The sequence below is a fragment of the Nannospalax galili genome, unplaced genomic scaffold, assembly GCF_000622305.1.
Source record: "Nannospalax galili isolate Female #2095 unplaced genomic scaffold, S.galili_v1.0 scaffold567, whole genome shotgun sequence".
Lineage (NCBI taxonomy): Eukaryota > Metazoa > Chordata > Mammalia > Rodentia > Spalacidae > Nannospalax > Nannospalax galili.
The window spans coordinates 1,336,933-1,363,737 of NW_008357638.1; the positions used below are offsets into that span (position 1 = coordinate 1,336,933).

The 26,805-nt window shown below is 44.6% G+C and overlaps 2 protein-coding genes across 2 annotated transcripts in view; one reads left to right on the forward strand and one right to left on the reverse strand.

The window, feature by feature from the left end:
* The window catches only part of LOC115067999 (LIM domain-containing protein ajuba-like), a 40,610-nt gene extending 28,650 nt beyond the window's left edge, over positions 1-11,960 (reverse strand). The window contains exons 1-2 of the mRNA XM_029557337.1: positions 11,758-11,960; positions 10,555-11,726 (exon numbers count right to left, since the gene is read on the reverse strand). Coding sequence (XP_029413197.1) covers positions 10,946-11,726; positions 11,758-11,960 — 984 coding nt within the window. The 3' untranslated portion in view covers positions 10,555-10,945. The remainder of the gene's footprint in view (positions 1-10,554; positions 11,727-11,757) is intronic.
* Atp8b1 (ATPase phospholipid transporting 8B1) overlaps positions 11,322-26,805 on the forward strand; it is a 148,999-nt gene continuing 133,515 nt past the window's right edge. The window contains exon 1 of the mRNA XM_008855367.3: positions 11,322-11,656. The gene's annotated coding sequence lies outside the window, so the exon portion shown is untranslated. The remainder of the gene's footprint in view (positions 11,657-26,805) is intronic.

Below are 26,805 nucleotides of genomic sequence, written 5' to 3' on the forward strand. Positions count from 1 at the left end.
GGAACTTGGGTGTTGGACTGACCTGAGACCCTGGCCCCGGCCACGCCACACAGGGATGCAAAGTGAGATGGGGTGGGAAGAAGCCCCAAGATTTCCCAGGGAGTGGATTGAGTAGCTGGGTTGTACTGGATGCAAAGGATCAGGGAGAGTAAAGGTAAGCCTCGGAGCCCCAGAAAGAGGCTATCAGCCCCAGAAAGACGCTGGTGGGTGTTGCAGGACCAGGGAAATAGAAGGATGTGAGGGCGGGGCCAGGACCAGAAGCGGTGCTCCTGTAGCCCAAGAAAAGGACTGGGTTGCTCTGGGTGAGAAGGATCAGGAAGCAGTATTGGTTCCCCAGGTGTCTGGGGCCCCAAGACTAGGAATGGCGTAGGGCCCAAACTAGGAGTATAGAACAACGGGCGGAGTGGGGGGGGATGGAAGGGTGAATGTGGCTTAGGGAGTCCTGGTGTGGAGAGCTGCGCTATAGACTTATCCCAAGAGGCCTGAGCATAGTAGTGCAGGCTAGGAGAGCTAGCTGGTGGTGCAGGCCCAGGGAAGCAGAGAGAGGTGAGGGCGGGGCCAGGACCAGAAGCGGTGCTCCTGTAGCCCAAGAAAGGGACTGGGTTGCTCTGGGTGAGAAGGATCAGGAAGCAGTATTGGTTCCCCAGGTGTCTGGGGCCCCAAGACTAGGAATGGCGCAGGGCCCAAACTAGGAGTATAGAATGGCGGTGGGGGGGGGGGGGAATGGAAGGGTGAATGTGGCTTAGGGAGTCCCAGCGTGGAGAGCTGTGCTATAGACTTACCCCAAGAGGCCTGAGGATAGTAGTGCCAACGCCTCTAGTTTTAAAGGTAAAACAGTGCCTTTTGATTAGTTGATTAGTTTGTCAGGTAAAAAAAAAATGTGAAGAAGACAGGTTGTGGCCAGGTGTCCAGTGGGAAGAGGCTAAGTCTAAATTCCAGAGAGCATAAAGAATCCAAAGAGGAACAGCCCAGCCCAGGTGAGGTATTTCATGGCTGTCAGGGTTGCCTGGGGCCCATCACTGTTGGACAGCAGTAAACAGAACTGAGAAACACAAACTTTTTGTTGTTGTTAAAAAAAAAATCAGTGCAAAATCATATCATTTTTTTTAAATTTGAAATTTTAATGCACCCCTACAAGGAAGCGCATTTCAGTAAAATTTTAGCACCAGAGAGAAAGCTTCCAGGAACTGGAAAGATGGTTGCCATATTAGATATTTTTTCTAATTTCTGTGACCAAACACTAGACAAAAAGCAACTTAAGGGAGGAAGGGCTTATTTTGGTTCACAGTTTGAGGAGACACAGCCTGCCACGATGTGGAAGGCATGGTGGTATGTGGTGGTTTGAATGAAAATGTCCCCTATAGGCTCCAAGTATTTGGACATTTTGTCCCCAGATGATAGTGCTGTTTTGGGAGCCCTTAACAGGTGTGGCTATCCTAGAGGAAGCACATCACTGGGGGTGGGCTTAGAGAGCTCTTAAGCCTTGCCAGATCTCCAGTTGCTCTCTTGCTTCCTGTGCCTGCATGATGATGTGAGAACTTAGCTTCTGCTGCTCCTACTCCAGCCACCTCCAGCCACCATGCCTCCCTGCCATGATGGACTGTAATTCCCCTGAAACTGTAAGCTCAAATAAACTCTTCCTTCTATAAATTGCTTTGGTCAGTGTTTCTATCAGAGCAACAGAAAAGTGACTAATACACAGTGGAAGTGTGGGGCAGCTGGTCTATGAGGCAGTTGATCACATTGCTTCTGCCAACAGGAAGCAGAGAGAGATGAATCCTTTCTCTACTTGCTTTCTCTTTTATATTCAGTCTGGACCCCAGCCCATGGAACGGTGCTGCTCACATTTGGGATGGGTCTTCCCAATCCAGAAACTCCCTCGCAGACATGCCTAGAGGTTTGTCTCCCTGAAGATTCTAGATCCTATCAAGTTGACAATCAGCTATTAACCATCACAATCACATAGAAGTGCCTGGGAATCAGAATAATATCAAGCATTTGACAGTAATATCAGAATCTATGATATAAAGAATTATGCCTTCACAATTCTGAGGACAAAATGATGCTTTCTAATCTAGAATTTCTTTTTTTTTTTTCTCTTTTTTGTTTTTTTTTTTCGGTCTTTTTGAGACAGGGTCTCCCCTATAATCCTAGTTTGCCTGGAACTCATTTTGTAGACCAGGCTGACCTTGAACTCTCAGAGATCCGCCTACCTCTGCTTCCCAAGTGCTAGGATTAAAGGAGTCTACCACACCCGGCCTTCTAGAATTTATAGTGAGTCAAATTATAACTGTAGAATGAAGACATATTTAAATACATACAATGCCCTAGTGCTATAAGTTGCCATGCCCCCAATTCTTTCTTCCATATTGACAGAGACTAATGCCCATAATGGATGCTGAAAAGGTTGCATACTCAGTCTTCCAGCCTTCCAAGCAGCTAGGATCAGCCATATGGCCCCATTTCTGGCAACTGACATCAGCCAGCTCCTGCAGCCACCGGGAACTAAAGAGGGGACACCACTATCATCATCATGAAAGCAGAGTAAAAGTATAACAAGTACCTGGGACCCATTACAAACCAACTAACCAAAATTGGAACTCTTAGCTAAATAATAGTAATAGAAATATTTATGCTGGAGAGATGGCTCAGCTGATAAAGTTCTTGCCTCCAAGTGCTTAGTTCAATCTTTAGAACCCACAGGTCCAAGTTGTTCTCTGTCCTTCACATGCATATGCATGCCCATACATGTACAAACACATAAAATAAGTAAATAAATAATTGTGAATTTTAAAACAATAATAGAAATACTGATAAAAATAATGATGCCATTTGCACTCCAAAATACTATTTTCTACAGTTAAAGGCATCATAAGCAACATAGTAGGCCTCACAATTTCTACCTCATGCTTCCTTTTTCAGATGTGCCCCACTAGAATTAGCAAGTCGAACAAAAAAAGATGTGGAGGAGAGAGGCAGAGGGATTCCCAGGTGATGGCAAAGGGAAGTTTTGTGTGGCAGTACTCTATCCATGCAGAGCAAGAGGTCAGAAGACAGCTGCTGAAAATATCTCAAGAGAACCAAATGCAAACTGATAAATTCTATTTGGTTATACTGTGAAGAGTGTTATGGTTATATGAGAAATTTTGTGACTAAATTAATGATAGAAACATAGAAGACAGAATAAATGAAAAAAAGGAAATTACCAACTCAAGATAAAGCCCAAAGCTTTATGAAAAGAAAATGCAGCCATAATATACCTCACAGCTTAGCTATAGAGTGTTTACATACTCATAATTAAAGTGCCCAATAAATACTGATTTAATTGTATATGTCATAGTGTGTGATGGGAAAACGGAAAGAGTGCAATAGAGTAAGTGGGGGTGTCATAAGTGGGAAATATCAATGAGGCCTGTAACAGGAAATCCATGGACAATATCTAAAATGGAAAAAACAACAGCAATGTAAACATATTATTAGTATATGAAAATACATATCAACCAGCTGAGCTAAAAAATGATGGTCTCTGGAGAGTAGCATTTAACCATTGACCTTGGTGGGATGGGGGTAATTGTTTCTCACCAGAAACTTTGCAGTATTACCTGAATATGCACATATTTTATTACATTTCCAAAACAAATAATTAGAAGATTGTATAAAAGTACAGTAAGAAAAAGTTTTAACTGAACAAAGATATACCTGAAAAATTGTTTCCTTCATGAAGATAAGTACTGTTATTAACTTATTTTAAACTTTTAATTTTATTTATTATTTTTATTTTATGTGTATGCTTGTATTGCCTGCAGGTAGGTAAGTGCACCCGTGCTATGCAATGCCCGCGGAGGTCAGAAGAGGCTGTTGGATCCCCTGGGACTGGAGTTACCGACAGTTGTTAGCTGCCATGTGGGTGCTGGGATTTGAACTCAGGTCTTCTGCAAGAACAACCAGTGTTCTTAACTGCTGAGCCATCTATCCAGCCCCATTACTAATTTCTTATTTATCTTTCCATTCTCCCTCTCTTCCTCTCTCTCTTTTCATACATACATATATAACATTATATATGATGTGTTTTAATATATTATACAATGCACGCATTTTTATGGCATACAAATAAAGACAATTTATAATCACTTAATATATATATATTATTTAAACATATAATCTTCTATATTTGCATTAGCTAATAACAATATATCTTTTTATAAATTAATTAATTTGTTTTTATGTGTATGAGTGTTTTGCCTCCATGTATGTAAGTATACCCATGAGTGTGGTGCCTGCAGAGGCCAGAAGAGGGTGTGAGATCTCCAGTGACTGGAGTTATGGACAGTTGTTAACTACCATGTGGTTGCTGGGAGCTGAACCCATATTTTCTGCAAGAGCAGCCACAGCTCCTAATCACTGAGCCGTCTCTCCACCTGCCATAACAATGAGCACGGTCCCAACATCAGGACCACTTAGATGGTCCCATCATCAGGACCACTAGATCTCCCTAGTCTTACAAAATGCTGGACTGGTATGCCATTATATAGCTGCAACTAATCTCTTTAATGGATATTGAAGCCACATCTGGTCTACATGAGTAATGGTCCTTCTCAGTTAAAGTAGGAAAACAGGAGGGTGCTGTTCATACACATCACAGGCTCTGTCCTAGTTTGTTCTTCATTGCTGTGACAAAATACTCTGACCACTACCAACTTGGGGAGGAAAGGGTTTATTTAGCTTACATATCCTGGGTCACAGTTCATCCAGGAGCCCAAGGCAGGAACTCAGGGCAGGAACCTGGAGGCAGGAGCTGGAGCACAGGCCATAGAGGAATGCTGCTTACTGGCTTGCTCCCCTGGCCCCTGCTCAGCCTGCTTTCTTATGCAACATAGGCCCACCTGCCCAGGGGTGGCACCACCCACAGTGGGCTGGGCCCTCCCACATCACTCAGCAATCAAGAAGTTTCCCCACGGACATGGCCACAGGCCAGTCCAATGAAGGAAATTCCCTAATAGAGACTCCCTCAACCCAGGTATGTCAAGTTGACACTAAAGCTATCCAGCACAGGCTCCTTTCAGAAGTATTTGAATGGCATTCTTTGTATTACTCCAATGGTAACAACAAGCCCTCCTTATGTTCAAATTCTAAGAAAACAAAACAAAACTAGAAACATTGATTCTACCTAGAATAAAGCAAAGAGGGGTCAATCACAACCTATGGAATAACACCATAAACTAGAGAGACCTTTAAAAGCTCTTAATATAGCAGTGGGTGGTGGTTAATGAGTTGTTTCTGGGTAATGGAAATTGGGAAATGAAGGAATATCTCCAAAGTAGCAGGTGATTAAATAACTCATCAGCAAGAGAAATATTACACAGCTTTTGAGACTCACAACTAAGAGAATTAATAATTCTATGAACATACAGAATGCCACACTGTTGCTCTAAGCCAACAAGACGAAGATCCATCTTGGATGTCAAAGGGCTGGCAGGGCAGTAGGGAGTGAGACAAGGAAGGTTACCCTGGAGGGCAATTGCAAAGGCTTTGGGAATGTGAAAAAAGATTTCCTAGAAGAAGCTGCCTTAGAACTGAATTGTGAAGGATGATGGGAAATTCAGGCACAGTTAGGGATGATGAAGGATTAAGTTGCAAAGGTCAAGGTATTTTCAAGACTCAGTGGGAAGTGATGAAAACAGAGCATGAGACTAACGTTCACTTCATAAGACAGAGCCCATACCTGACATTGGTATCAGGGCTAGCAACCTGTGGCTAGACAGGTCATAGGCCATAGGAGAGAGCCTAATACTAATTTATTATTCTAATAGATATAATATTTTAAAAAATATTTTATTTATTATTTTTTATTTTATGTGTATGAGTGTATTGCCTGCCTGTAAGTGAGTGCACCCGTGTTGTGCAATGCTGCGGAGGTCAGAAGAGGGCTTTGGATTCCCCTGGAACTGGAGTTAAGGACAGTTCGTAGCCACCATGTGGGTGCTGTGATTCAAACCTGGGTCTTCTGCAAGAGCAGTCAGTGCTCTTAACCACTGAGCCATCTCTCTAGCCCCCAATAAATAGATATAGTATTAAAGTGACTCCTAATGACTTATTTTTAAACCCATAGATATATGCACCTCTCAACTCTCACCAGAGAATCTTCTTTATGTAGCAGATGGTGATTAACACAGAAACCTATAACTGCCCAACATGCACAGAATAAGAGACTGTAGAGTGATTATCCCCGAGTTGGGCACCAATATCAAACTTCTGCCTTCAAAGACTCAGGGATCATTGTGGAAGAGGGGGCAGAAAGATTGTCAGAGTAAGAGGTGTTGGATGACCACAAGGAAATAGTTTTCCAGATAGCTGGGCAGTTACTCGTATAAACTCAGAGCAATGGTGACAGCATACACACACCCCATGGACGCTCAAGCCAGACAAAAATCCCAGCATAGATGTGGGGAAGTAGGTAAGAACTCTACTCCTACCTGAGGAACTATTGGAAGCTGATGACTGCTGGGAAGGGGAGAGTCAATCTCTTTTAAGGATGTGACTCTTGGTAGGTTAACCAGGCTCCAGTGAATGGACCCCACCCAAGGGCATTTGGGGACACAAATTTGACCCTATAGGCCTTTCTATATATGATATATATTATGATACATACATATATATATATGATAAGGTTCATAAAATTGGACAGGGAAGCTAGGGGGAGTGCAGACAGGGGAGGGAGTCTAAATACTATCAAAATACATTGTATGACATTCACAAAAATTCAATGAAAAAAGAAAAATACACAAGTTATAAAGAGATGAATAATGCTTTGAGGTAACATTTATAGATTTTAATTTTACTGTTCCTATATTGAATGCAAGAGTTTCCACATAGGCTTTCTCATTTTATGTCTTTCAAGGGGCCACTGAAATGCCTCAGTGGGCAAAGTTGCTTGCCACCAAGCCTAAGAAACTTTGAGATCAATCCCCAGAACCCACATGGGAGTCTGAAAGTTCCCAGAAAACACTCCTGCATCCTGAGCTAAATTTCCTGTGAGGCTGACCAACTGTTTAACACTTCAATGACTGTGGAGAGTTTGGAATGGTGCAGATCCAGAGTCTAGTCACAAATTTTCTGAGGACATCTTTAATCCCATAGTCATACCTTGCCTACCTCTGTTTCTGAATTAACATTCTTGTAACTAATAAAGTATTAATTTAGCAGACCACAAGGTCTCACCAATCAAAAAGTTAAAGAGTGTCATCAGGTAGCATCTGAGAACTATAGTAGAGACACTCCACCCCTTTGCTATGACCTGCCTACCGAATGTACCCACCAATGCATTTGAAAAGTGTTTTGATTTATGGCTTGTCTTTGTTCTGTACTATAAAAAATGTAAATGTTATCATACTGGAACATGGAATTTGGGGTAACCTGAATCTGTGTTCCCAGGCCATGGTCACCATATTTGGCTCCAGAATAAACTGTCCCTTATCCCCTTTGAGGTAAGAGTTAAGCTTTTGCGTCGATGGTAGGACAGAACTGACTCTGTTATCCTCTGACCTTCACTCATATACTATGACACGTGCATAGTCACCTGCAGCCCCCACATACATACACAAAGTAAATAAACGTAATTTGTTTTAAAAAAGAACACAGGTTTCTCACAGCTCCCTGTGGATGTGGCAAAAAGGCACGCAAGATGGTTCAGCAGGTAAAGGTGCTCACCACCAAGGCTGATGGCTTCGGTTCTAACCCCGAGGCTTACATGGCAGAAGGAGAATAAAAACTGAATTCTGGCCTCCTCACACATGCTGTGGCATGTGCACACCCATCCCCTTCCCATACCTACACACAATAAACAAATGTAATTTAAAAAGAGAGCACGGCAGCATACACTAACAATGATCACAAAATAGCTTGGAAATTCTTGTTTTGTTTCGTTTTGTGAGGATGGAGCACAGAACCTTGCACATGCTAGGCAAATGCTCTATCACTGAGCCATACTCTGGGATTAAAAACTGTTAATTGACTGTGTGAGTTAATTATACTAATTATGTTTAACTGGTGTTGCGTTATCAACACCAGACCAGTGTACTGTTCATTGCATTTCCATATAATAGGCACTAGTGGTTCCTTAAAACCTCTTCCTTACAGAAAAGAGCTGCAGATGAATCCTACACATTGACAGTCGCGAATATGAAAGAAACAGAAGCAGATCTTGTCAGCACACTCAGAGCTAATACTCTCCTAGCGTCTCATGCATACTAAGCCTCTGGGTGACTGCCAAAATAATTGACATAGTTACCCAATTTCTAACATTTCTTGAAGAAGATGACTAAAGAGGAGGAGACCACTAATTGGTAAGGAGGCAGAAAGCTTCATAAATCGGGAGGTACATGAAACATTATTTGTGCTGAAGAATACACCAGCTCAGAATATATCATCTGGGGCCTGCAGGACGTCGCAGCAGGTAAAAGCCAGGCCTGATGACTTCAATCACTGGGACCCGCATAGTGGAAAGAGAAAACTGACTCCTGAAAGTTGTCCTGTGACCTCCACATAGGACAAGGCATATGCGTACCCCTGATTTATGCCCCCCCAATAAATATTTTTAAAAAATCACTAGGTAATGCAAAGACAGGTTTAGGCATATTTAAGATTCTTGGGGCTGGGCATGTAGTTTCGCATACTACATTTTACCTGGCTCACCAGCCCCTTAAAAAATAAAATTCTGGAGTGGGTGTGGACAGTGGTTGTATAGAAGTCATTTTCCCGCAGAGGAAATGACTAAACTGCCAATTTAGAGTGACAATTGCACTTTGTGTCATCTCAGTACCTTTCCTTTGTCATGAATTCTTTAGTTTAAGTGACTACTGGGACTAGAGAATGAATGCAGGCCAGTCCTTTCCTTTTAAGCTTATTTTTCATCCCTTAGTTCTTACCTGGTAGAAAAAAGAAATATTCTGGGAAATGAAGTGTCAGTCAAATTGAGTGGGTTCTCCTAGCAATCTCCCCACCTTTGGTTTACATCATGTGGGTACATAGTGCTGTTTTCAAGAAATGGGTGAAAAAGGAACAGTGGGGGAAAATTAGTTTTCTACTCAAAGCTAGAAAACCAGAAAGCGTTCCTGAGCTCTTTAGGAATGATGGCTTCTGTGAACTGTCATCTGCCCTGCAGCTTGCAAGGTGAAGGTGCTGGCTACGAAATGGGAGAGTTCTACAATACCAGCAGGCTTATTCCGCACCACTTGAGTCTGAGGCAGGATAGAAAGACAGGAAAAATTATGGGTACGTGGGAAGGAAAAGGAACCTCTCACTGCTGTCTGACTGAAGGGCCTTTTGCCAGCTGAAAATCAGGGACTGATTAGCAACGTTGCTTTAGGCCTTTCTCTTTTTCTAGCTATAAACGTATACTTTTCCAAGAATTTCACCAGAAACCCCCTTTATAGTAAAAGGCCATGTTCTAAATCCCTGGCACCCAGTTTTACGTTATCAGATTATAATCCTATTCAAGCAACTCCAGAACCAGTTTAAAATCTATAATTCCACTTGCCACTTCTGAGAGGGGCAATTTTTAGCCACTTTTTAAGAACCACCAAAATGATGTGTACAGCTACTGCTAATGCACTTAATTGTGACTCTCCCTCAAGGGCTTCTCAAGAAGCCCATGCCCACACTTGGGTGTGCCTTATTATTTCCCTGAGCACTTTTCTATTTTTAATAAACTCTAACTCATATTGGCCCATCCTAAAATTTTTTGTGTTGAAGCCAAAGACACTGTTTTTCCTGAGTCAAGATCCTAAAAGATCAAGGGAACTTCCCAGGCTACTGTGGCCAACAGAGTGGAGCTGTGCCTCTGTTCTTGCCACCACTGACAAGACGGCCGAGAAAGAACTGCCAGGGCAGAAGGGCTCAGGGCTCTGCCAGGACAAAGAAGCATCTCTCCAGGACTCATGTAGGGCAGATTTCAGAATTAATCCTTGTTATATGTATGACAGGCTGTGAGTGATTGACCAAAGTGCCCTGAAATTTGGCATGGTCCTGCCAGAGGATGAGGGACAGGACTTCAAGTCCAAGTCTTCAGCATCATCAGTTGACATGCTCAGAGAGCCTCTTCCCTCAGCTGGCCTAGAAGTCACTGTGTAGACTAGGCTCTCCTCAAGTGCTGGGATCAAAGTCTGGTGCCCCCACACCAGGCTGAATACATCTCTTTTTGCAAATTAAATTGTAAAGTGGCTTTGTGAGGTGCATGGTTTAGATTTAGGGATGAGAGAGGAAGGCTAACACAATTAAACTCAGGACTGCAAACCTCCTGCTCTAAGGAAGCCCGGCTTGTTTTTTGACATTCTTGTTTGAGATCACTAAGAGAAGAACTACCTCTGTAGGCAATTTTGATTTTATCAGTTGTGTTGAAGTTTCAGACTCCCAGCCAGATTCCAGAGTCAAGGATTTCTTTCCCTTTCTGAGTCCTGTTACCTTTCCCTGTTCTTTCTATGGTGCCCCATGACCCGGCTTGCATCAGGCAACTCTACCCTTGAGCTACGTTTCCAGGGCACAGGCAAACGCCTATACCTTTTCTTTCCTCCATTCTAAACCCAGCGAATTGTCCGCAGCAGATGAGCAGCGACAGGAGTCCAAGGTGTGGAGAGTTACAGGTGCAGGTGTCAGGACTGCACCGTCCGTACTGCCCGCGAGGGCGCGATTCTCACTCCAAACCCCTGGTAGCAACGCTGAACACAGGTCCCAAACTTTCAACTACACGGTGCAGTTCGCCGGAAGCATTCTCAGGCCCAAAGCTCTAAACTTGAGCGATTTTGGTCTCAGCAGAAAGTGTGCTTGCTGCAATTACTGGGCTTCTTGAAGTCTGTTGTCCCGCAACACACCTTCGATGACTCGTCCCGAAACGTGACTTGGCTTGGAGCGAACAGAGCTCCTCTTACAGAAGGAGTTCAGGTCCCCGGGCTCAGCAGCCCCGCCAGCTTTTCGGGCTGGCGAGGTCACCAACCTCTCTCTGGCTGCGACCAAGCAGGCAGAGGGCGGGAAACTGACGCGGAGGCTCAGAGTTGGGGTACCGACTGCGGGGCCGGGGAGCAGGAACGCCCCGGGAGCAGGGAGCGACCGCAGCTGCAGGGTCACAGGCTAGACTAAGATCGGTCACAGTCAGGGGTGGCCACCAGCCTCTGGGGCTGTGGGAGGGCGCGGCCCTGGAGCCGAGCCGTGTAGGCCAGCCCCAGGCCTTGCTGTCCAGCCCCTCTCCGCCCCCGGGAGGGTATGAGGGAGGGCAGACGGCGGACCCGCCCCCAGCCCCAGCTCCAGCCCCGTCCGCAAGCCGCGCGCGGCGGCGGCGGCTGCTGCTGGAGGAAGACCAGAGGCTCCTCCCTGGAGCGGAGAAACCAGTTTGGCCGGTCGGGCAGAGCCGAGGGAAAAGGGCGGCCGGCGAGGAAGGGCACACGGACGCCGGGCAGGGGAAGGCGGGAGCCCTTGGCGAGCAGCTAGAGCCGGAGGAGTCGCGGCCAACTGGACACGCTTCCAGGTCCCGGGCCGGCCCGGGTGCGCCATGCAGCGCTAGCGCGGTGGCAACACTGCGGCCCGGCTCGAGGCAGCCAGGTGCGCTGCGAGCCTCGGAGCGGCGCGTACCCCGCGGATGCCCCAGCCTGGGCCCGGTGAGCGCAAGGTAAGACCCGCCGGGCGGCGGCTGTCCCCGACCCCCAGATCCAACCGGCCCGGCAGGGTCCCGCGGCTCCCTTTGGCGGTTCCCGGGCTAGTGGAGTTCACCGATTGGCGATGCGGCGGTAGCAGCTGTCCGCACCCTCGGGAGCCCCAACAGGTGCGATTTGGCTGCGGGTGCCGAGAGCCTCCGCATCCCCGGATCCTTGGCAGGTTAAGGTCAAGCAGAGCGGTCCTTTGGGGTTTTCACCTGTCGAGAGGCGGGAACTCGCCGGAGCTGTTTGGGTTTTTCGCTGGTTTGGGACACACATGTCCCAAATTAAGCTTCCAGATTGGGTTTTTCGCTGGTTTGGGACACACATGTCCCAAGTTAAGCTTCCAGAGTTAAAGCCCGGAAAGGATCCGGGATCTTTGAAAAGAGTCGCTGCCGCCCGGCGGGGCGGGGGGGGCGACTACCGCCCCTTGGAAGTATCCTCACTGCTAGTCTGGGGTCGGGGGCTGATCCAGTGCGCCGGAAAATGATTTTACGGCGGAATGTAGTTGGCCGCTGCACCTCCTAGGAAGGATGGACTGGATGAGATCGATCGCCTCCACCGTGACTGCGGCAGGGCCAGGTGCCCTCCCAAGTCCTTTCTGTGAGCATCAGTGAGGGAATTGAGAAGTAATCCCTCAAAAAGACATTTTTCTGGATGACTGTCGGTCGGATCCTATTCACTAGTTCTCTGCGGCGGGCAGGGGCTGTCCTTCCACCCCAGTTTGATGCCTGACGCTGTCACCTCTCTGTGCTAGTGGAGTGGCAACGTGTAGGGCAGCGGGAGGCGATGTCGCACCGAAGGCGGGTGCTTTAACTCCTCACTCGTCCAACCCTCTCACACAACCCAAAGTAAAGGAAAAGCCTAGAAATGTCAGGCCAACTAACTCCTCAGAGGGAGGTGTGCGCTAAGTCTCTGCTGAGGCTCAGAGCTCGGATCTCAGACTGCTGTGGAAAAGGACCGGAGTTCTGAGGGGACGCAATAACGGGGGCGGGTTTTGACATGCCAAAGTGAAGGGGCCAGTTAAATCTTCTCAGCCTCACCGACCCCCTTGGCCTGCACGTGGTGGTGGTGGTCTCCTAGCCTGCTACCTTCTGGGTAGCTCTGTGGAGTGCTCCGGAAATTGCTCTCCCTGTTGGTGTGAGAAAAGATTCACTCCCTAGTCTTCCTAGTGCATTGCCTTCAAAATTCTTCCTCCCCTCCCGCTGGAAAATTAAACCAGACCACACTAATGAAGTACTTGGAGGCCGCCAGACACTCCCTCCCTCACTGAGGAAGGTTATCTGCCTTAGGAACACCGGCTACTAAGGATGTATGTTTTAAGGTCTCCATGGATAGTAACTAGAGGCCCGTATAGGAAACTACACACAATTTGAAGTAGAAGCTCTAATTTTCATCCTCTAAGGAGTTCTTTTGTGTTAGGCCTAAAGTGTCATTCATTACTTCTGGGTCTGTTGTTAAGACCTTATTAAACCCTATTATAAATGCATATACAGTGCAAAGGGTGATGAGTGGTTATTAGCTGATTAATTTCTGGGGGAGAAGTCACACCTACCTGCAATTACCGGTCAGAAGCCTCCCAATGATTTTCATTATGTTGTGTAGGCTTCCTTTTGAGTGAGAAACCTTAACCGCTGTGTTCATTTATCATCTTAACAGCTGTGCTTTATTTTTAGTGGTTCTCTGTGTAGGGCAAATGGCTTGTGTGGCTTTTTTCATACAGGCCAACACAAATGCCACTGTGGGAGCTCAGTGCTGGTCACGTACAAGCTCTCCTGATTTTTAAGGATCATGCACACCTTCACTTGTTATTACTTCCTAGATAGAACTAGGAGGATTTTCTTTTTAAGATGATGCTTTAAAACAGTGTTTTCCTGAAGCAAATGACTTAGTAAGACGATGTCTTCAGATGGGAGGCAAGTTCAGAACCGGCTCCATGTTCAGCCTTATTTTAGGCTACGGGATCTTGACTCTGACAGAGTATATCAGAGCAGCAGTGACTGCTTCCTTCCCTTTACCCTGCTTCCCTTCTTCCTCCTCCTTCCCTTTGGTAAAGCAAGGAGTAGTGGGAAAAGCTTCAGAGTCTAACAGGTTTCAGTTATCTTATTCTCTAATTGTATCATCTTTAGAGGGATTCTTAAATTTTATCAGTATGCTCATCCATTAAAGGAAAAAATATACTTTCTTAGTTTTTTGTTTGGTTTGGTTTAGTCTTTTTGAGACAAGTTCTCCCTGTGGCCCCAGCTGGCCTGGAGCTCACTTTGTAGACCACCACAGAGCTGCCTGCCTCTACCTTGGCTTAAAGGCATGCATCTCCACACCAAGCCTTGGTTTTTTTTTTCTCTTAAACCAGAGAACATGTGAATATATCCTTTATACATAGTAAGTATTTGAACATTGCTTTATTTTCTTCATTACACTGATATTTTTTATTATTGTGGTATTTCTAGATCGGGTCCTAGGTAATTTAGGTTGACCTTGAGCTTCCTATGTAGCTAACAGTGATCTCAAATTCCTGATCATCTGCCTCACTTTCTGAGTGCTGGGAATACAGGTATGTACCACCATACCCAGCTTATTTTTACTATGTATTTCTCACTTTTTGCAGTGCTAGGAATATACAAATCCTATACCACTGAGCTGTACTCCCAGTCCTTTGGCATGGTTTTTAAAAACTAACATCATGGCTAGGTATTTGTGTATACATATTATTATTTGTACTGAGGATTGAACATGATAAGCAAGCACATTGGTATGTTTTTAATATTTTATTAACTTACGACTTTAAACTGTTTTAGTTTTTCATAAGCAATATTCACAGACTACAGGTGATCCGTATAGTGCTAGTTTGAGTTGCTAGCTGCCTTTGCTCTTTAGTTTCAGGTTGTAAAAGAAGTCCCTGAACCTTTGGATTCAGCAGAATTTGCTTTTCAGGAACAAGTACAAGTTTTGTTGGTTCCACTCTTGTCCTAAATCCCTACCAAGAGGAGCCTGTAAAGTTTCTTAAGACCTGCCTTTCCGACTTTGCCTAGTGTTTGCTTCTAGATTTATCTCCATGAACTTTTTCTTTGTGGGGTCTTTAGATTTCCTGTGAATTTTTAGGCACTTAAAAAACATCATTCCATTAGATTAATTGCATTTATGCCAATAGGTCTTTTTTAATGTAAAAAATTAATTTGCTGCCAGTAGAGTTTGAATAATACAAAAATATGGCTTATCTTCTTCATCCTGTTACCTGGGTTACTCTTGAATCCCCATCCCAGCCTAAGGTCTTTTGAGGTTCTATCACTGAGGCCCTGGTTTTATGGAAGCTAATTTTAGAAAAGAGTATATATGCATACTCACATAGTATCCATCTTTCAGCCTTCTTTCCCATTTTTATTTGTAGAAACCAAAGAACTTATCTCATTTAGGAACAAATTTGTACTCCTCTTGATACTTCTAAATGCATTGTATTTTAAAGTCAATTATTATCAAAACCATTCACAAAGGGAACTGTTTGATAACTGGTCCCACTTAGCAGAGGTACCAGCTTCTTCGTCCTCTGACTTGGGCTAGGAACCAGGCTCCATTGCTTCCCAGCTCATAACCTAAGGGAGCTTAATCTCTCTTGCAGCCTCAGTGTCTTCACCTGTGAATGGCATGATGTAATGAGTTCCAAATGAAACACTTTGGAAAAGTAAAGGAGGGTGCACAAAGCTTAATAAAAGGCGATCAGTCTTATCTCTTTTTGTTGCTAGTGCTCTCTAGTAGTGCTCTCCCAACTATTGCCTTTTTCCTGGCTGTGTAGGACACAGGACTAGTTCTATGTGTTAGCATTTGTTTAGCAAACACAGGCACCCATTTGCACCAGGAACTGGAAAGAGTTTCTCAGTGCAGGGGCAAGGTGCTAAGACTGCAAAGCTATGTCATCATTCTGGAGTGTTGGGCTGACCAGGGAGCTCTGGTACCTGTAACCTTTCGGGAGGACAAGTTCAGTCAGTCACAGCTGTGAGGTATCCTGGCTGCTCTCTTGGTAAAGTGTTTACCTCCTCCTGCTCATCAGAGGCTGTTGGGACACACAACATGCTACAATGCCTGCTCTACCTCTGTGTTCCCGGCCTTCACACCTCTCCCTCCTTCTCTATACCACCCGTTTAACACTCAGTAGTGTTTAAACCTTATGGAGCTGGATACATGTTGCTACTGAAAGAAATTAGTAGTACATCTCCATTCATTCATCCGTCTTTCAACTATGCCAAAGGATTAACATTACTGCCCCCTCCCTCCTTTACAGAGCCTGTGAGTTTCATAAAGGACCTGAGTTAATTTTCTTATTAAATAAGAAAGTTAAATGTTCTCTCTAATCATTGTCTCTGCATGGAGGGAGAGTGGTCCATGGAGTGAGAGTGGTCCATGGAGGCTGCCTAGGGATACTTACAGCTCTGAGGGCCTGGTTTATCATCAGTCTTCAAGTCTGGTTTACTTTCCTTTAAAGTGTCGGAGATAGGCCTGAATGTGGCAGCAGAAAGTGTCAGCCTAGGAAAAGTGCTGGACCCCTGAGGGAAGTTCACCCTTGTTCCGGATTACCTTTCAGTGGCAAAGGCCACTTGCTCCCCACCAGCATGGTTGAGAAGCCAGTGCTATGGCATTGTGTATATGTGGAGACTGACCTTTGGCTGGTAGCTTGGTCTCTATTTACAGGACTGCTGTTTTATGGCTTTGTTTCTTTACTGAGTGGCTTTTGTTCCACCAGAGTTGAGGTTTGTTTGATTTAGGGCAGGCTGTGTTTGAAATCAGTTTTCTAATCTTTACCCAAACCAAGTTGAGCTAGAAAGTCCTCAGCAGGGCTTCTTAGGCACCAAACACTGTCCTCACATGCTAACTGGTGGTCTGTGGCTTCCATGGGCTGGATACATGATTTTATAAAATGTGGAATGAACACAAACTCTTATTTTGCCCTCTTGGTACCCTGTAAAAACTACTGGGATGCATCTCAGATCTCTATACATGATGTGCGGATCAAGAAGAAAAATTTTACATTCTCAATCAGAAAGTAGATATTAAAAACACTCATATGACTCGGGTGGTTTAAGTAGTGACTCCATGGGGAGATGGCATTTTCTATTGGGAAGCGTTGGCCTTGTCTTTACTTTGGAAGATAAACATGTGGACCCTCTAAGGCTGGCGCTAGCAGCTGCCAAATAAACTTCTAGAATTTTTGATTCAACAAGGATTTCTATGTGTGACAGGCAGCAGGGCTCATCGGCCTACAGAGTCTGTGGATTAAGTAAGAGTTCTATTCCTGGGAGCAGAATGACTCTGGAAAGAGAGGAGATTCCTTGTGGTCTCTCCTTCATAGTGCAGGAACTTATTTCATGGGAGTTTTAAAAAATGATTAAATGTACAGAACATCAAATTGGGCCATGTTAGCCATGTTCAGTGTGCAGTGCAGTGGCATTAAGTGCAATCAGGTTATTGTGTAGCCAATGCCAACATCTGCCCATAGTTTTTTCATCATGCCATACTGAAGCTCTACCCATTTCTCTCTATTCCCAAGTGCAACTTGTTACCTTATATTCCACATTCTGTCACCATAAATGGGACTACTCTGTGGTCGAGTAGAATCAACTTGTACTGTTGTCACTGGCTTGCCTTTCTCTGCATAATGCCTTCAGGGGTTGTCCATGCTACGGCATGTGCCAGAATTTCCTTCTGCTGTAAAGGGGAATAGTATTCCATTCTATGTCTCCCACATTTTGTTTACCCATTTAGTTATTTGACATCTATTTGGATTGTGGACACCTCTGGCTTGTGAATAATGCTGCTGTAGACCTGTGTGTTTTAAGTATTTGTTTGTGTGAGCTTTTGAGTGTTTATTTGGCTTGGTATAATGTCACTTTTATAAATAAGGTTGGGGGACACTGTGCTGGATAGCTTTAGTGTCAACTTGACACACCTGGGTTGAGGGAGCCTCAGTTGGGGAATTGCCTCTATTGGACTGGCCTGTGGCCATGTCTGAGGGGCATCTTCTTGATGAGTGATGTGGGAGGGCCCAGCCCACTGTGGGTGGTGCCACCCCTGGGCAGGTGGGCCTGTGTTGCATAAGAAAACAGGCTGAGCAGGAGCCAGGGGAGCAAGCCAGTAAGCAGCATTCCTCCATGGCCTGTGCTCCAGCTACTGCCCCTAGGTTCCTTCCTACCTTGGGCTCCTGGATGAACTGTGACCCAGTATATCTAAACTAAATAAACCCTTTCCTCCCCAAGTGGTCAGAGTATTTTGTCACAGCAATGGAGAAACAAACCAGAACAGACACATAGTATTTAGTTCCATTTGCTTCAAAACCATTAGAAGGAAGAACCCGGGGAACTGCAGGGAGGTGGCATCAAAGATGCAAGTGACAAGGACTTCCTTCCCCTTTTCACCTGCAGCTATTCTTTCTAAACATAGGTCATTTGTTATTGTCACCTAACTGGCTTGCCCTGTGGCTGAGGTTGACTCCACTTTCCGCCACTGTGAATATACAAGTTCAGAATCTGTGACTCCATGACCTGGTAGCGTCTACAGATCACATCTGCCTGCTAGAGACAACTTTCCAGATGGTGGAAAAAACTCCATAGCTTCCTTCTGCAATAACCTGAAAAAAATTTATCTTTAAAATTAAATATTAAAGTGTCAGAGTGTGTTTGACCTTTGGAGTAGGGTCTATGGCTTTCACAAAAAAGCTCCAAGGCAAAAGGTCAGTTATTGACTAAAGCGTGACAGGGTCACCAACTGTTGCACCTCCCTAAGAAGATGCTAAAATGGGTCAGGCATGGTATAGCATGCCTGTAATCCCAGAATACAGGAACCTGAGGTAGGAAGAGGATCACAAGTTTGAGGCCAACCTGGGCTACATAGCAAAATCTTATCTTTAAAAAAACAAGTACAAGAACATTTGCTTAACATATAGAAGGCCCTGGTTTAATCCCCAGCATGGGAGTCGGGAGGAAGGAGGGAGGATTTAGTTGGTGTAGTGATGCATGCCTCTAATTCAGTACTTGGGAAGTAGAAGCAAGAGAATCAGGAGTACAAGGCCAGCTTCAGCTACATAATGATTTTTGAGGCCAGCCTAGGTTGCATGAAACACTGTGTCAAACTAAACCAAACCAAAGAACACACAAAAAGAAAATGCTTATATGTATGGTGGCATAAAACCCAGAAGCTTATGGAATAATAAGATGCCCTTAATATGGGCATCTGCATTTTCTAGCGAACGATAGTGTCTCATGAGTTTATACTCATACAGTCGCCTGACAATTAGCCAAATGGGAATTTCAGTGTTTTAAAAGTAGGGTTTTCTTTTCAAGTAAACAAAACAAAACAAAAACTTAAGCCTCAAATACTACCATCTCAAAGTGTCTATTACCCTATCTCATTTTAATCATGTCCACAGAAAGAATATCAGGGCCCACGGCTCATCTCTAGGAGAGTGGTTTAGCCCAACTCAATTAGGATCATCTACAATTTTCCCTCAGTCTTAATGCTTACCCCACTATAAAGGGAAATGTGAAAATTCTCAGAAGGCAGTATGTGTACCTCAGGCCACGTTCATGGTTGACCTAAGTAGCATTTAACATGTCTTCGCTAAGATCGTTTAGACCAAGGCTGTTTAAAGCATAAAAGGTTTTCTGTGCTGGGACGTTTTAGTGAAGGATTAGTCTCATTTCTTGAGTTTTGGCTTGAATGGCTATAGTTCTCCAATGTTTGGACCTCCCTAGCTCCTAGGTCATCCCCTAGAGTGGCTGCCTAACCTGTACAAAATTTAAAGCACTTATTGAGGCCTCACTGAATCAGTGGGTGAGCAGATCTGTGCCAGGCCTTGGCATGTGTCAGTGAGCTAGCAGAGAAACCTGTTCTGTCCTTTAGGAGCTTGTATTCAAGAGGAGACAGACAGTAGTAGCTAAGAATACATAATAAGTACAGAGATTATAGAGTGGCTCCAAGGCAGGTGCTTCGGGATAACAGGACACTACAAGAGCAAGCAAGAGTTACCACTGGAAGTGGAGTGGCCAACAGAGCTTGCTGAGAAGGTGACCCTTGAGAAGAAATGGTGGCTTCAGAATATCAGTGTAGTGTCCTAAGCAGAGGGGTCAGACAGCTTGGTGCAGAGGTGTGCAGGTGGGTGTGACGGACTTGCAAGGCCTGCCAGGCTGGGGAAGGACTTTAGCTTTGACTTTGTGTGAGACAGAGGGTCAGTGTAGGATATAGCTTATTGAGGGAGTGTGATCTCACCTGGTCATTCTGGTTGCTTGGTGGGGGAGGGGGGCGATGGTGTTCCTAAGCAGAGAGGCCAGGCAAGAGGCTATGAATTGTGATGGAAGCTTCCACCAGAGTGGTAGCCATAAGGGTTAGATGTCATTTCTGAGGGAGAAAGAATGGGATTAGGGAGATATAGACAGAGATGCAGTTCTTAGCTTGATGGATTATAAAGGCAACAGTGGGAGGTGGTAGTTGTGTAGAGCGTTCAGAGCTAACCCTCTTGACTGAGTCTGGGTTGCTGAGTACTGCATGAGCTGATCTGAGGTGGCTGATAAGACATTTTGAAGACATTCCTCAGAAATATACACATCAGCTCTTGTTCAGAGACTCTGAGCTGTGTTTACCATCAGCATGTGTTCCCAGCTTGGTAGGGTGGTTAAAAGGGAATGGTTTGCATGAAGTACCAGTGGGAATATGAGGCACAGGAATATGGGGCAAGGAAGCCAGCACTGCAAGATATCTGTCTTTCTAGCAACTCAACATCCCCCTCGTCCTGCCATGCCCAGCATCTGCTACAGTGGTGAATAAAGCAAGCATGGTGTTCCCTGTCATGGAAATCACAGGGTTGTTGGGGTTGGAGGAGAAGAGTAAATAAAAACAAAATATTGAGACTGTGTGTGGTAGGATACATCTGTATCTCAGCACTCTGGAGGCAGAGGCAGGAGGATTGCCCCAAGTTTGAATGAAATCTGTCTCAAACAAGTTGAGCAAAAGAAGTCTGAAACAACTGCTATTAGAATTAATAATAGCCCTCACATGAGAAGAGGCTTCAGTGCAGAAGGAAAAGCATTCTTGCTCTGAAAAGTGTTCTGAGATGAGTCTGGGGCTCCTGCTCAGCTTTCTCTTATTTTTGTCTTTGGCAGGACTTGTGTATTTTCCTTCCACTTTGCATATTTTGTTGCTCAAAAATTAGATATATATTTCAGAGTATGAGTCAAAGGTTCAAGGCTGACAGTAATGTCAAGGCACATGGGTTTCATGGGCTTTCTTGGTACCTCCTTGGAACATCTCAAACCCAGCTTGATGCTACCACACCCTAGTGATGTTTCCAGCTCCACCTTTTAACCCCACCAAAGTATGACCCTGGTCATGCCCTTGTGTCACAGGAATACAAACTGAACAGAACCAAAGGGAGATTCTCTTTCTTCCAAACCTACTTCTCTGTCCAAGTAATACTGTCAAGCATGAGCCACTTGGGTTAGAAATCTGAAAGTCATGGGTAACTTCTTTTAGGTCTTCATATCCAACTCATCACCAAGACCAAGAGGCCACTTCCAAAGGACAGGTCCTACACTCCACTTCTCACCCACCTTATCTTCCTGGTCCAGTCCCCCAGCAGCTCAGTCACAGACCCTATAGCAGCCTTCTAAATGGCTCCCTGCTTTGAGTCTTGTTCCTAACCTGGTCCATTCTCAGCATTGTGGTTTGGCTTATTAACCAGAACCAGAAATCAAACCATGTACCTCTACTTCAAAATCTGTAAATGGCTCCTGTCAGGGTTTTCTACAACTTGGCTTGAGCTGCCCCATCGATGCTTCTCAGCCTCCCCTTTCCTTCGTCCTGGCTCTTCCGCCTTTTCACAGCTTCCTGAACACAGCACTATGCTTTGCAGTTAAGAGCACATACTGCTCTTCCAGAGGATTCAAGTTTGGTTCCCAGTACCCACATCAGATGACTTACAACTGCCTGTAACTCTAGCTCCAGTGAATCCAATACCTTCTTCTGGCCCCTGTGGGCACTTGCACTCATATGCATATACTCATACATAGGCAGCACACACACACACAAATAAATAATAAATCACTTTTTAAATTTTTTTTTTTTTTGAGACAAGCTCTCACTGTGTAGCCCTGACTGGCCTAGATCTCATTATGTAGACCAGGCTGGCCTTTAACTCACAGAGATCCATATCCCTTTGCATCCCTAGTGCTGGGATTAAAGGTCACCATGCCTGACAATAAAATAGATCTTTAAAAATGTTTTCATTCAAAATGATGTTTTTATTTCTGAACTCAAAGGTAGAATTGTTCCTACAAAGCTTCATTGATAACAAATACCATTTCCCTTTCCCCTGGTGTTCCACTGGGACAAATGTGCTCCTCTGTCTTAGGTCTCCACATTGCTGTATTCTTTGCTCATCACTTTCATCACCTCCTTTCTTCGCCCTGATTCCCATGTGCCACGGCCTTCCGGTAGCTTCCTGATTATCTGATTCCTCCCAGGTCAAAGTGAGGGACCACCTTTGTTTCAGTGACTCTCTGTAAGGTTATGTTCCAGTGTGGATGGTGCCATCTCAGAGATAGTCACCAACATTTGTTGTTGCTGTTTGCGTTTTATACAGTCTTATATAGGCCTCCAACTCTGTGTAGCCAGTATGACTTTGAACTCCTCAGCCTTCTCTCAAGCGCTGGGATCCCAGTCATGAGTCACTACTCCCAGGTTACCATCTTTTATCTCAAATGCTAACTCAGCTTCATCAGTGCCTAAGTCAAAGTTGACTGGACATTGGTTTCCAGAGTGTTGTCCCTAGATCAGCCTCAAAATAACTGGGGCTCTACCCCTGACTCAGACGCTCTGAGAGCAGGATGGAGCAATCTATGTCTCTCAGAAGAGAACCCCTGCCTTGGAGGTTTTTGATGAGTAGGATTTTTAATATCCAGCCATAGCACTGTGTAAGGACCCTCTAGTGCTGTCACCTTGAGCAGGCGAGAACTTGACAGTTGTGGGTCCAGGACTATGACATCCCTGAACTCAATGGTACCCACTGATCTACTTGTCTGTGTTTGCACCAGGCAGCCATCACCCCTAGTAGAAATCAGCACCTTACTCACTAGTGATGCAGCCGAGCCAAGCCAGTGCAGGGTCTCAGTTGTAGCACACGTTAAATAGTGAAGTCCCATTTCCACACTGGCATAGCTGCCATTACCGAAGGCACATTTTGTGGTAAAGAAATAATTGGACAATTTTAAACTAGTTATCCATTTCTGAATGACCCTGCAATTAAAAGAATCCAGTGTGGCATACTTAGGTGGACTTTGGGCTTTCATTCCTTGATTAAGTTGCTAGAGAAGAATAACCAAGGGCTTGGACCTTATAACTTGGCATAGGAGACATATATAAAATTAGATAATTACTTCATGAAATAGACATAAGCAAAAGCAGAATCACCACAAACTTTGATACATATTGCTATGCTTTTTGAATACTACAAGTTCTTGAGGATCCTTTTCTTTCTTTTTCTCCCCCTCTCCCCCAATTTAAGTTAGTACATACTTTGGAAAAATGGATTCTTTGGTATGAGTTAGATATATCTTTACAAATGGCATTTGGAAATTCTTAAATCTTTCTGTAACTCTGAGCTATGAAATATTAGCAAGCAGGGGTAAAACCAGCTAACCCCTGTATTCCTTCACTGTTCTGAGTTTATTGTCAGAAGGCAGAGGATGAAGAGTTTTCAAGATCTTCAGAGTATTTGGGGGCTAGTCTAACTTTAATGAGATGGGACACATTGAAGTTTAATACTTGGTCTTGTTTTATTCAATTAATGTTTTGTACTTGTTAACAAAACCAAAACATGAGTGCATTGGAGTAGTTTGTATAACTCTTATCCTTGTTTGCTATTAATTTCTTGAGACTGAGGAGAGGTTCTGGTTTATTAAAGATTCTGCTATCATGTCCCTAACCTGATCGAGCAGAGTCATTTTTGTCTTCAAGGAATATTTTAGGACCTCACAAGTCAGGGACTGTGACTAGACTACTAGTAGAGACTGGGGTTACTACTAAATACTCTATAGTACATAGGACCACCCTGTCCCCTGCCCCAAACAGTGAAGTGTCTTGTCCAAAATGACAGTAGTGTTGGTGTTGAGAAATCCTGTTTTGAAATCCACAGATAGGAATTCTCTTGTAGTACTGGGGTCCCTAGGATACAGTCCCGGACACATTTCTCACTTTCTGTATTAGTTAATTCACTGGTCCCTTTGACACTTTCAAGAAACAATTTAAGGGAGGAAGGGTTTATTTTGGCTCATAATTTGAGGATATGGTCTACCATGCCAGGAAAGGCATAGTGCAGGTTATGAGGCACTTAGTCACCTGGTATCTGCAGTCAAGAAGCAGAGAGAAATGAATGTTGATACGTAGCTTGCTTTCGTGCTGGGACCCCAGGTTATGAAATGGTACAAACCCTTATGATCAGGGTGGGTCTTCCTTCCTCAGTGAAACATCTCTGGAAATATCCTAACATACATACCTAGAGGTATGTGTTTCCATGGTCATTCTAAATCTCATCAAGTTGATAATGATTAGCCATCACATTCCTCCCCACCCTCCCCACCCCACCAGACCTTACGCATTCTGCCACACATGTTAAGTCCTATCCAGTCAAGCATCTGTACCCAGTTGTCTTCTGTGCAAGTTCATCCACTGAAGTCTAGTCAGCCTGTCTAGAGATTTTAAAGAAGGTCTACTCTCCTTCACCTAGCAGTAATCAGTCTCTAACAGTTCCCAGGCTAAGGCTGGTCCACCATCCATTTCCCTTGCTCCACTCTGGGCCCTTGTCTGATTGAATCAACATGAGTCTTGTGTTTGATACCACCCATTGCTGCAAGTTCACAAGAGCAAGCTTCCAGTGGCCTGAAAGCCTGTTTCCCTATGTTCATGGACCAACCCTGACTCTTACAAGTTTTCCATCCCCTCTTCCACAATGGTCCCTGAGCTGTGGTGGGTGAGGTTTAATATAGGAGTCCTATCTAGGGACACATACTCTACAGTATTTTATTCTCTAAAGCTTAGCCATTTGTTGCCTTCTGTGTGCATCACACTCTATTGTGTAAGGAAGTTTTGCTGGTAAGAGTTGAGGGATGTATAATGAGCAAGACAACATTCTGTCTTCAAGAAGCATCCAGCCTCATAGGACAGCAAGGCATTGATCCCACAAATAAATAAGTAGATTACACCCTGATCAGCCCAAGCAAAAGAACAGAGAGAGCACAGCTTGGGGTGGGATTCCTTTCACTAAAGAAAAATATAAGGACATGACACGTGGGCCAAGCCTGTAGAAGAAGCCATCCTAAAGACGATGGTTTTATGGAAGAAAGCAACACATGTGAAGATCCTGGGACAGGAAAGGATTTGTCATGCTCCAAAAACTGAAGCTGCAAAGGATAGAAATGAGCTAGTCCAAGGGGGGAGGGATGGGAGAAAGCTGCGCCTGGGAGAGAGGGTGACTGTCTTTTCCTACAGAGCTAACAGCTTTTCAGCTGGGTGTGGAAAAGGCCCCAGATCTGAGTGGTTGGGTTGGAGGGAACAGGAGGGAAATGGTTGTGTTAGTTAGGATGCTATTGGAACAATCCAGTAGAAAGAGAAGCTTGACTAGAACGAAACTGGTGAAAGTGAACTTAGCAATGGGTCAGAATAAAGATTGATTGGTCATAGAAGCAATGGATCTTGGACTTGGATTGCAAAGGGAAGTACAGTGTAGTTTAGAATAAGAAGGGATGGACACAGACCAGCCCTCCTATGACTCTGACAAGTATACTGACCCTTCTTTTGGGGTGCTGGGTGCTGTGGCTCATGCTTTTAATCCCAGCACTTGGGAGGCAGAGGCAGGCCAGATCTCTGAGTTCAAAGCCAGCCTGGTTTATATAGTGAGTTCCAGGCCAGCTGGGGCTTCAGAGAGACCCTGTCTCAAAAAGACCAAACAAATGAAAGAAAGAAAGCAAGCTTCTTTTTGCAACAGATGGAGGCTAATGCAGAGTTCCACAACTGGTCATACACAGAGAATATACATCTGAGAGGTGCCTAGCCCTAGGTAACATATTTACAGTGGAACCTTTACCCCTAAGGCTCATGGAACATAGTGGAACAGGGATAGAGAGAATACTACTGCAATACTTGGAGCTGACCATGACTGGAGCTTACGTCACATGATGGCAGTGGGTTTTAATGGAGTAGTTGCTGCCCAGGTGGGGTGAATGAAGACTAGTTGACATGGGAAGCTGTGGGGGCATGGGGAAGGGAGTTTCTAACTCAGTTCTAGTGTGTTAAAGAAGGTACCCAGGAAGGGGTCACATGGAACTGTGTTCTTAAAGAATGATTAAGAGTCCCTCAGACTTAGGTAAAAATATTTCCAGTTGGTGTGAGTGGGAGAAATACTTGAAATTAAATAGACCTTAAAGGAAATCTGGTCTCTGATCATGTCCACATGTGCATGGGATGAACAGTCCTGAGTGTACCAGCTTCCACAGTGCAGCACAGCAGTCTCCAATATAAACATATTGTGAGTTTAGTCAGTGGTGAAACTCTCCATTTCTAACCAACTTTTGATGCTCCTCATCCATGGACCTCACTTTGAGCATCAAGGGTGGAGGGAAGAGGAGAAACCTGGAAATGTAGAAATCAGTAGCTCTGTCATCACATGCCTCTTCATGTTTTCTGTCTCTTTCAATACTTAATTTTCTTTTAGTGTCTTTCTGTGGCTTCATTTATGGTAGCTTCTAGCAGATATATTTGGCAAACTTAGAGCCTTCTCCTTCCATAGACCTTCCCTTATTGTTAAAAGAATGAAAACAAAGAAACCAAAGCAAAACAAAAGGACTAGCTCAGCCGCTTGTCACCCCTGTTGTGTGCAAGTCATCCATATAAAAGAACCACAGTAGGCATGTTGCAACTGTATGCCTGCATCCCATCAGGTGTATATCCCCTGTATATCCTGTCCCCTGTCCCCCTGTATATCCTCTATCTGTTACTGTTTTTCTATGGAGTAGTGTGTTTTCTGTCATTCATACTTCTGGAACCCTCCCTGCTCCCTGCCAGTTCCTGTATCTTCAGCAAAAGACAATGT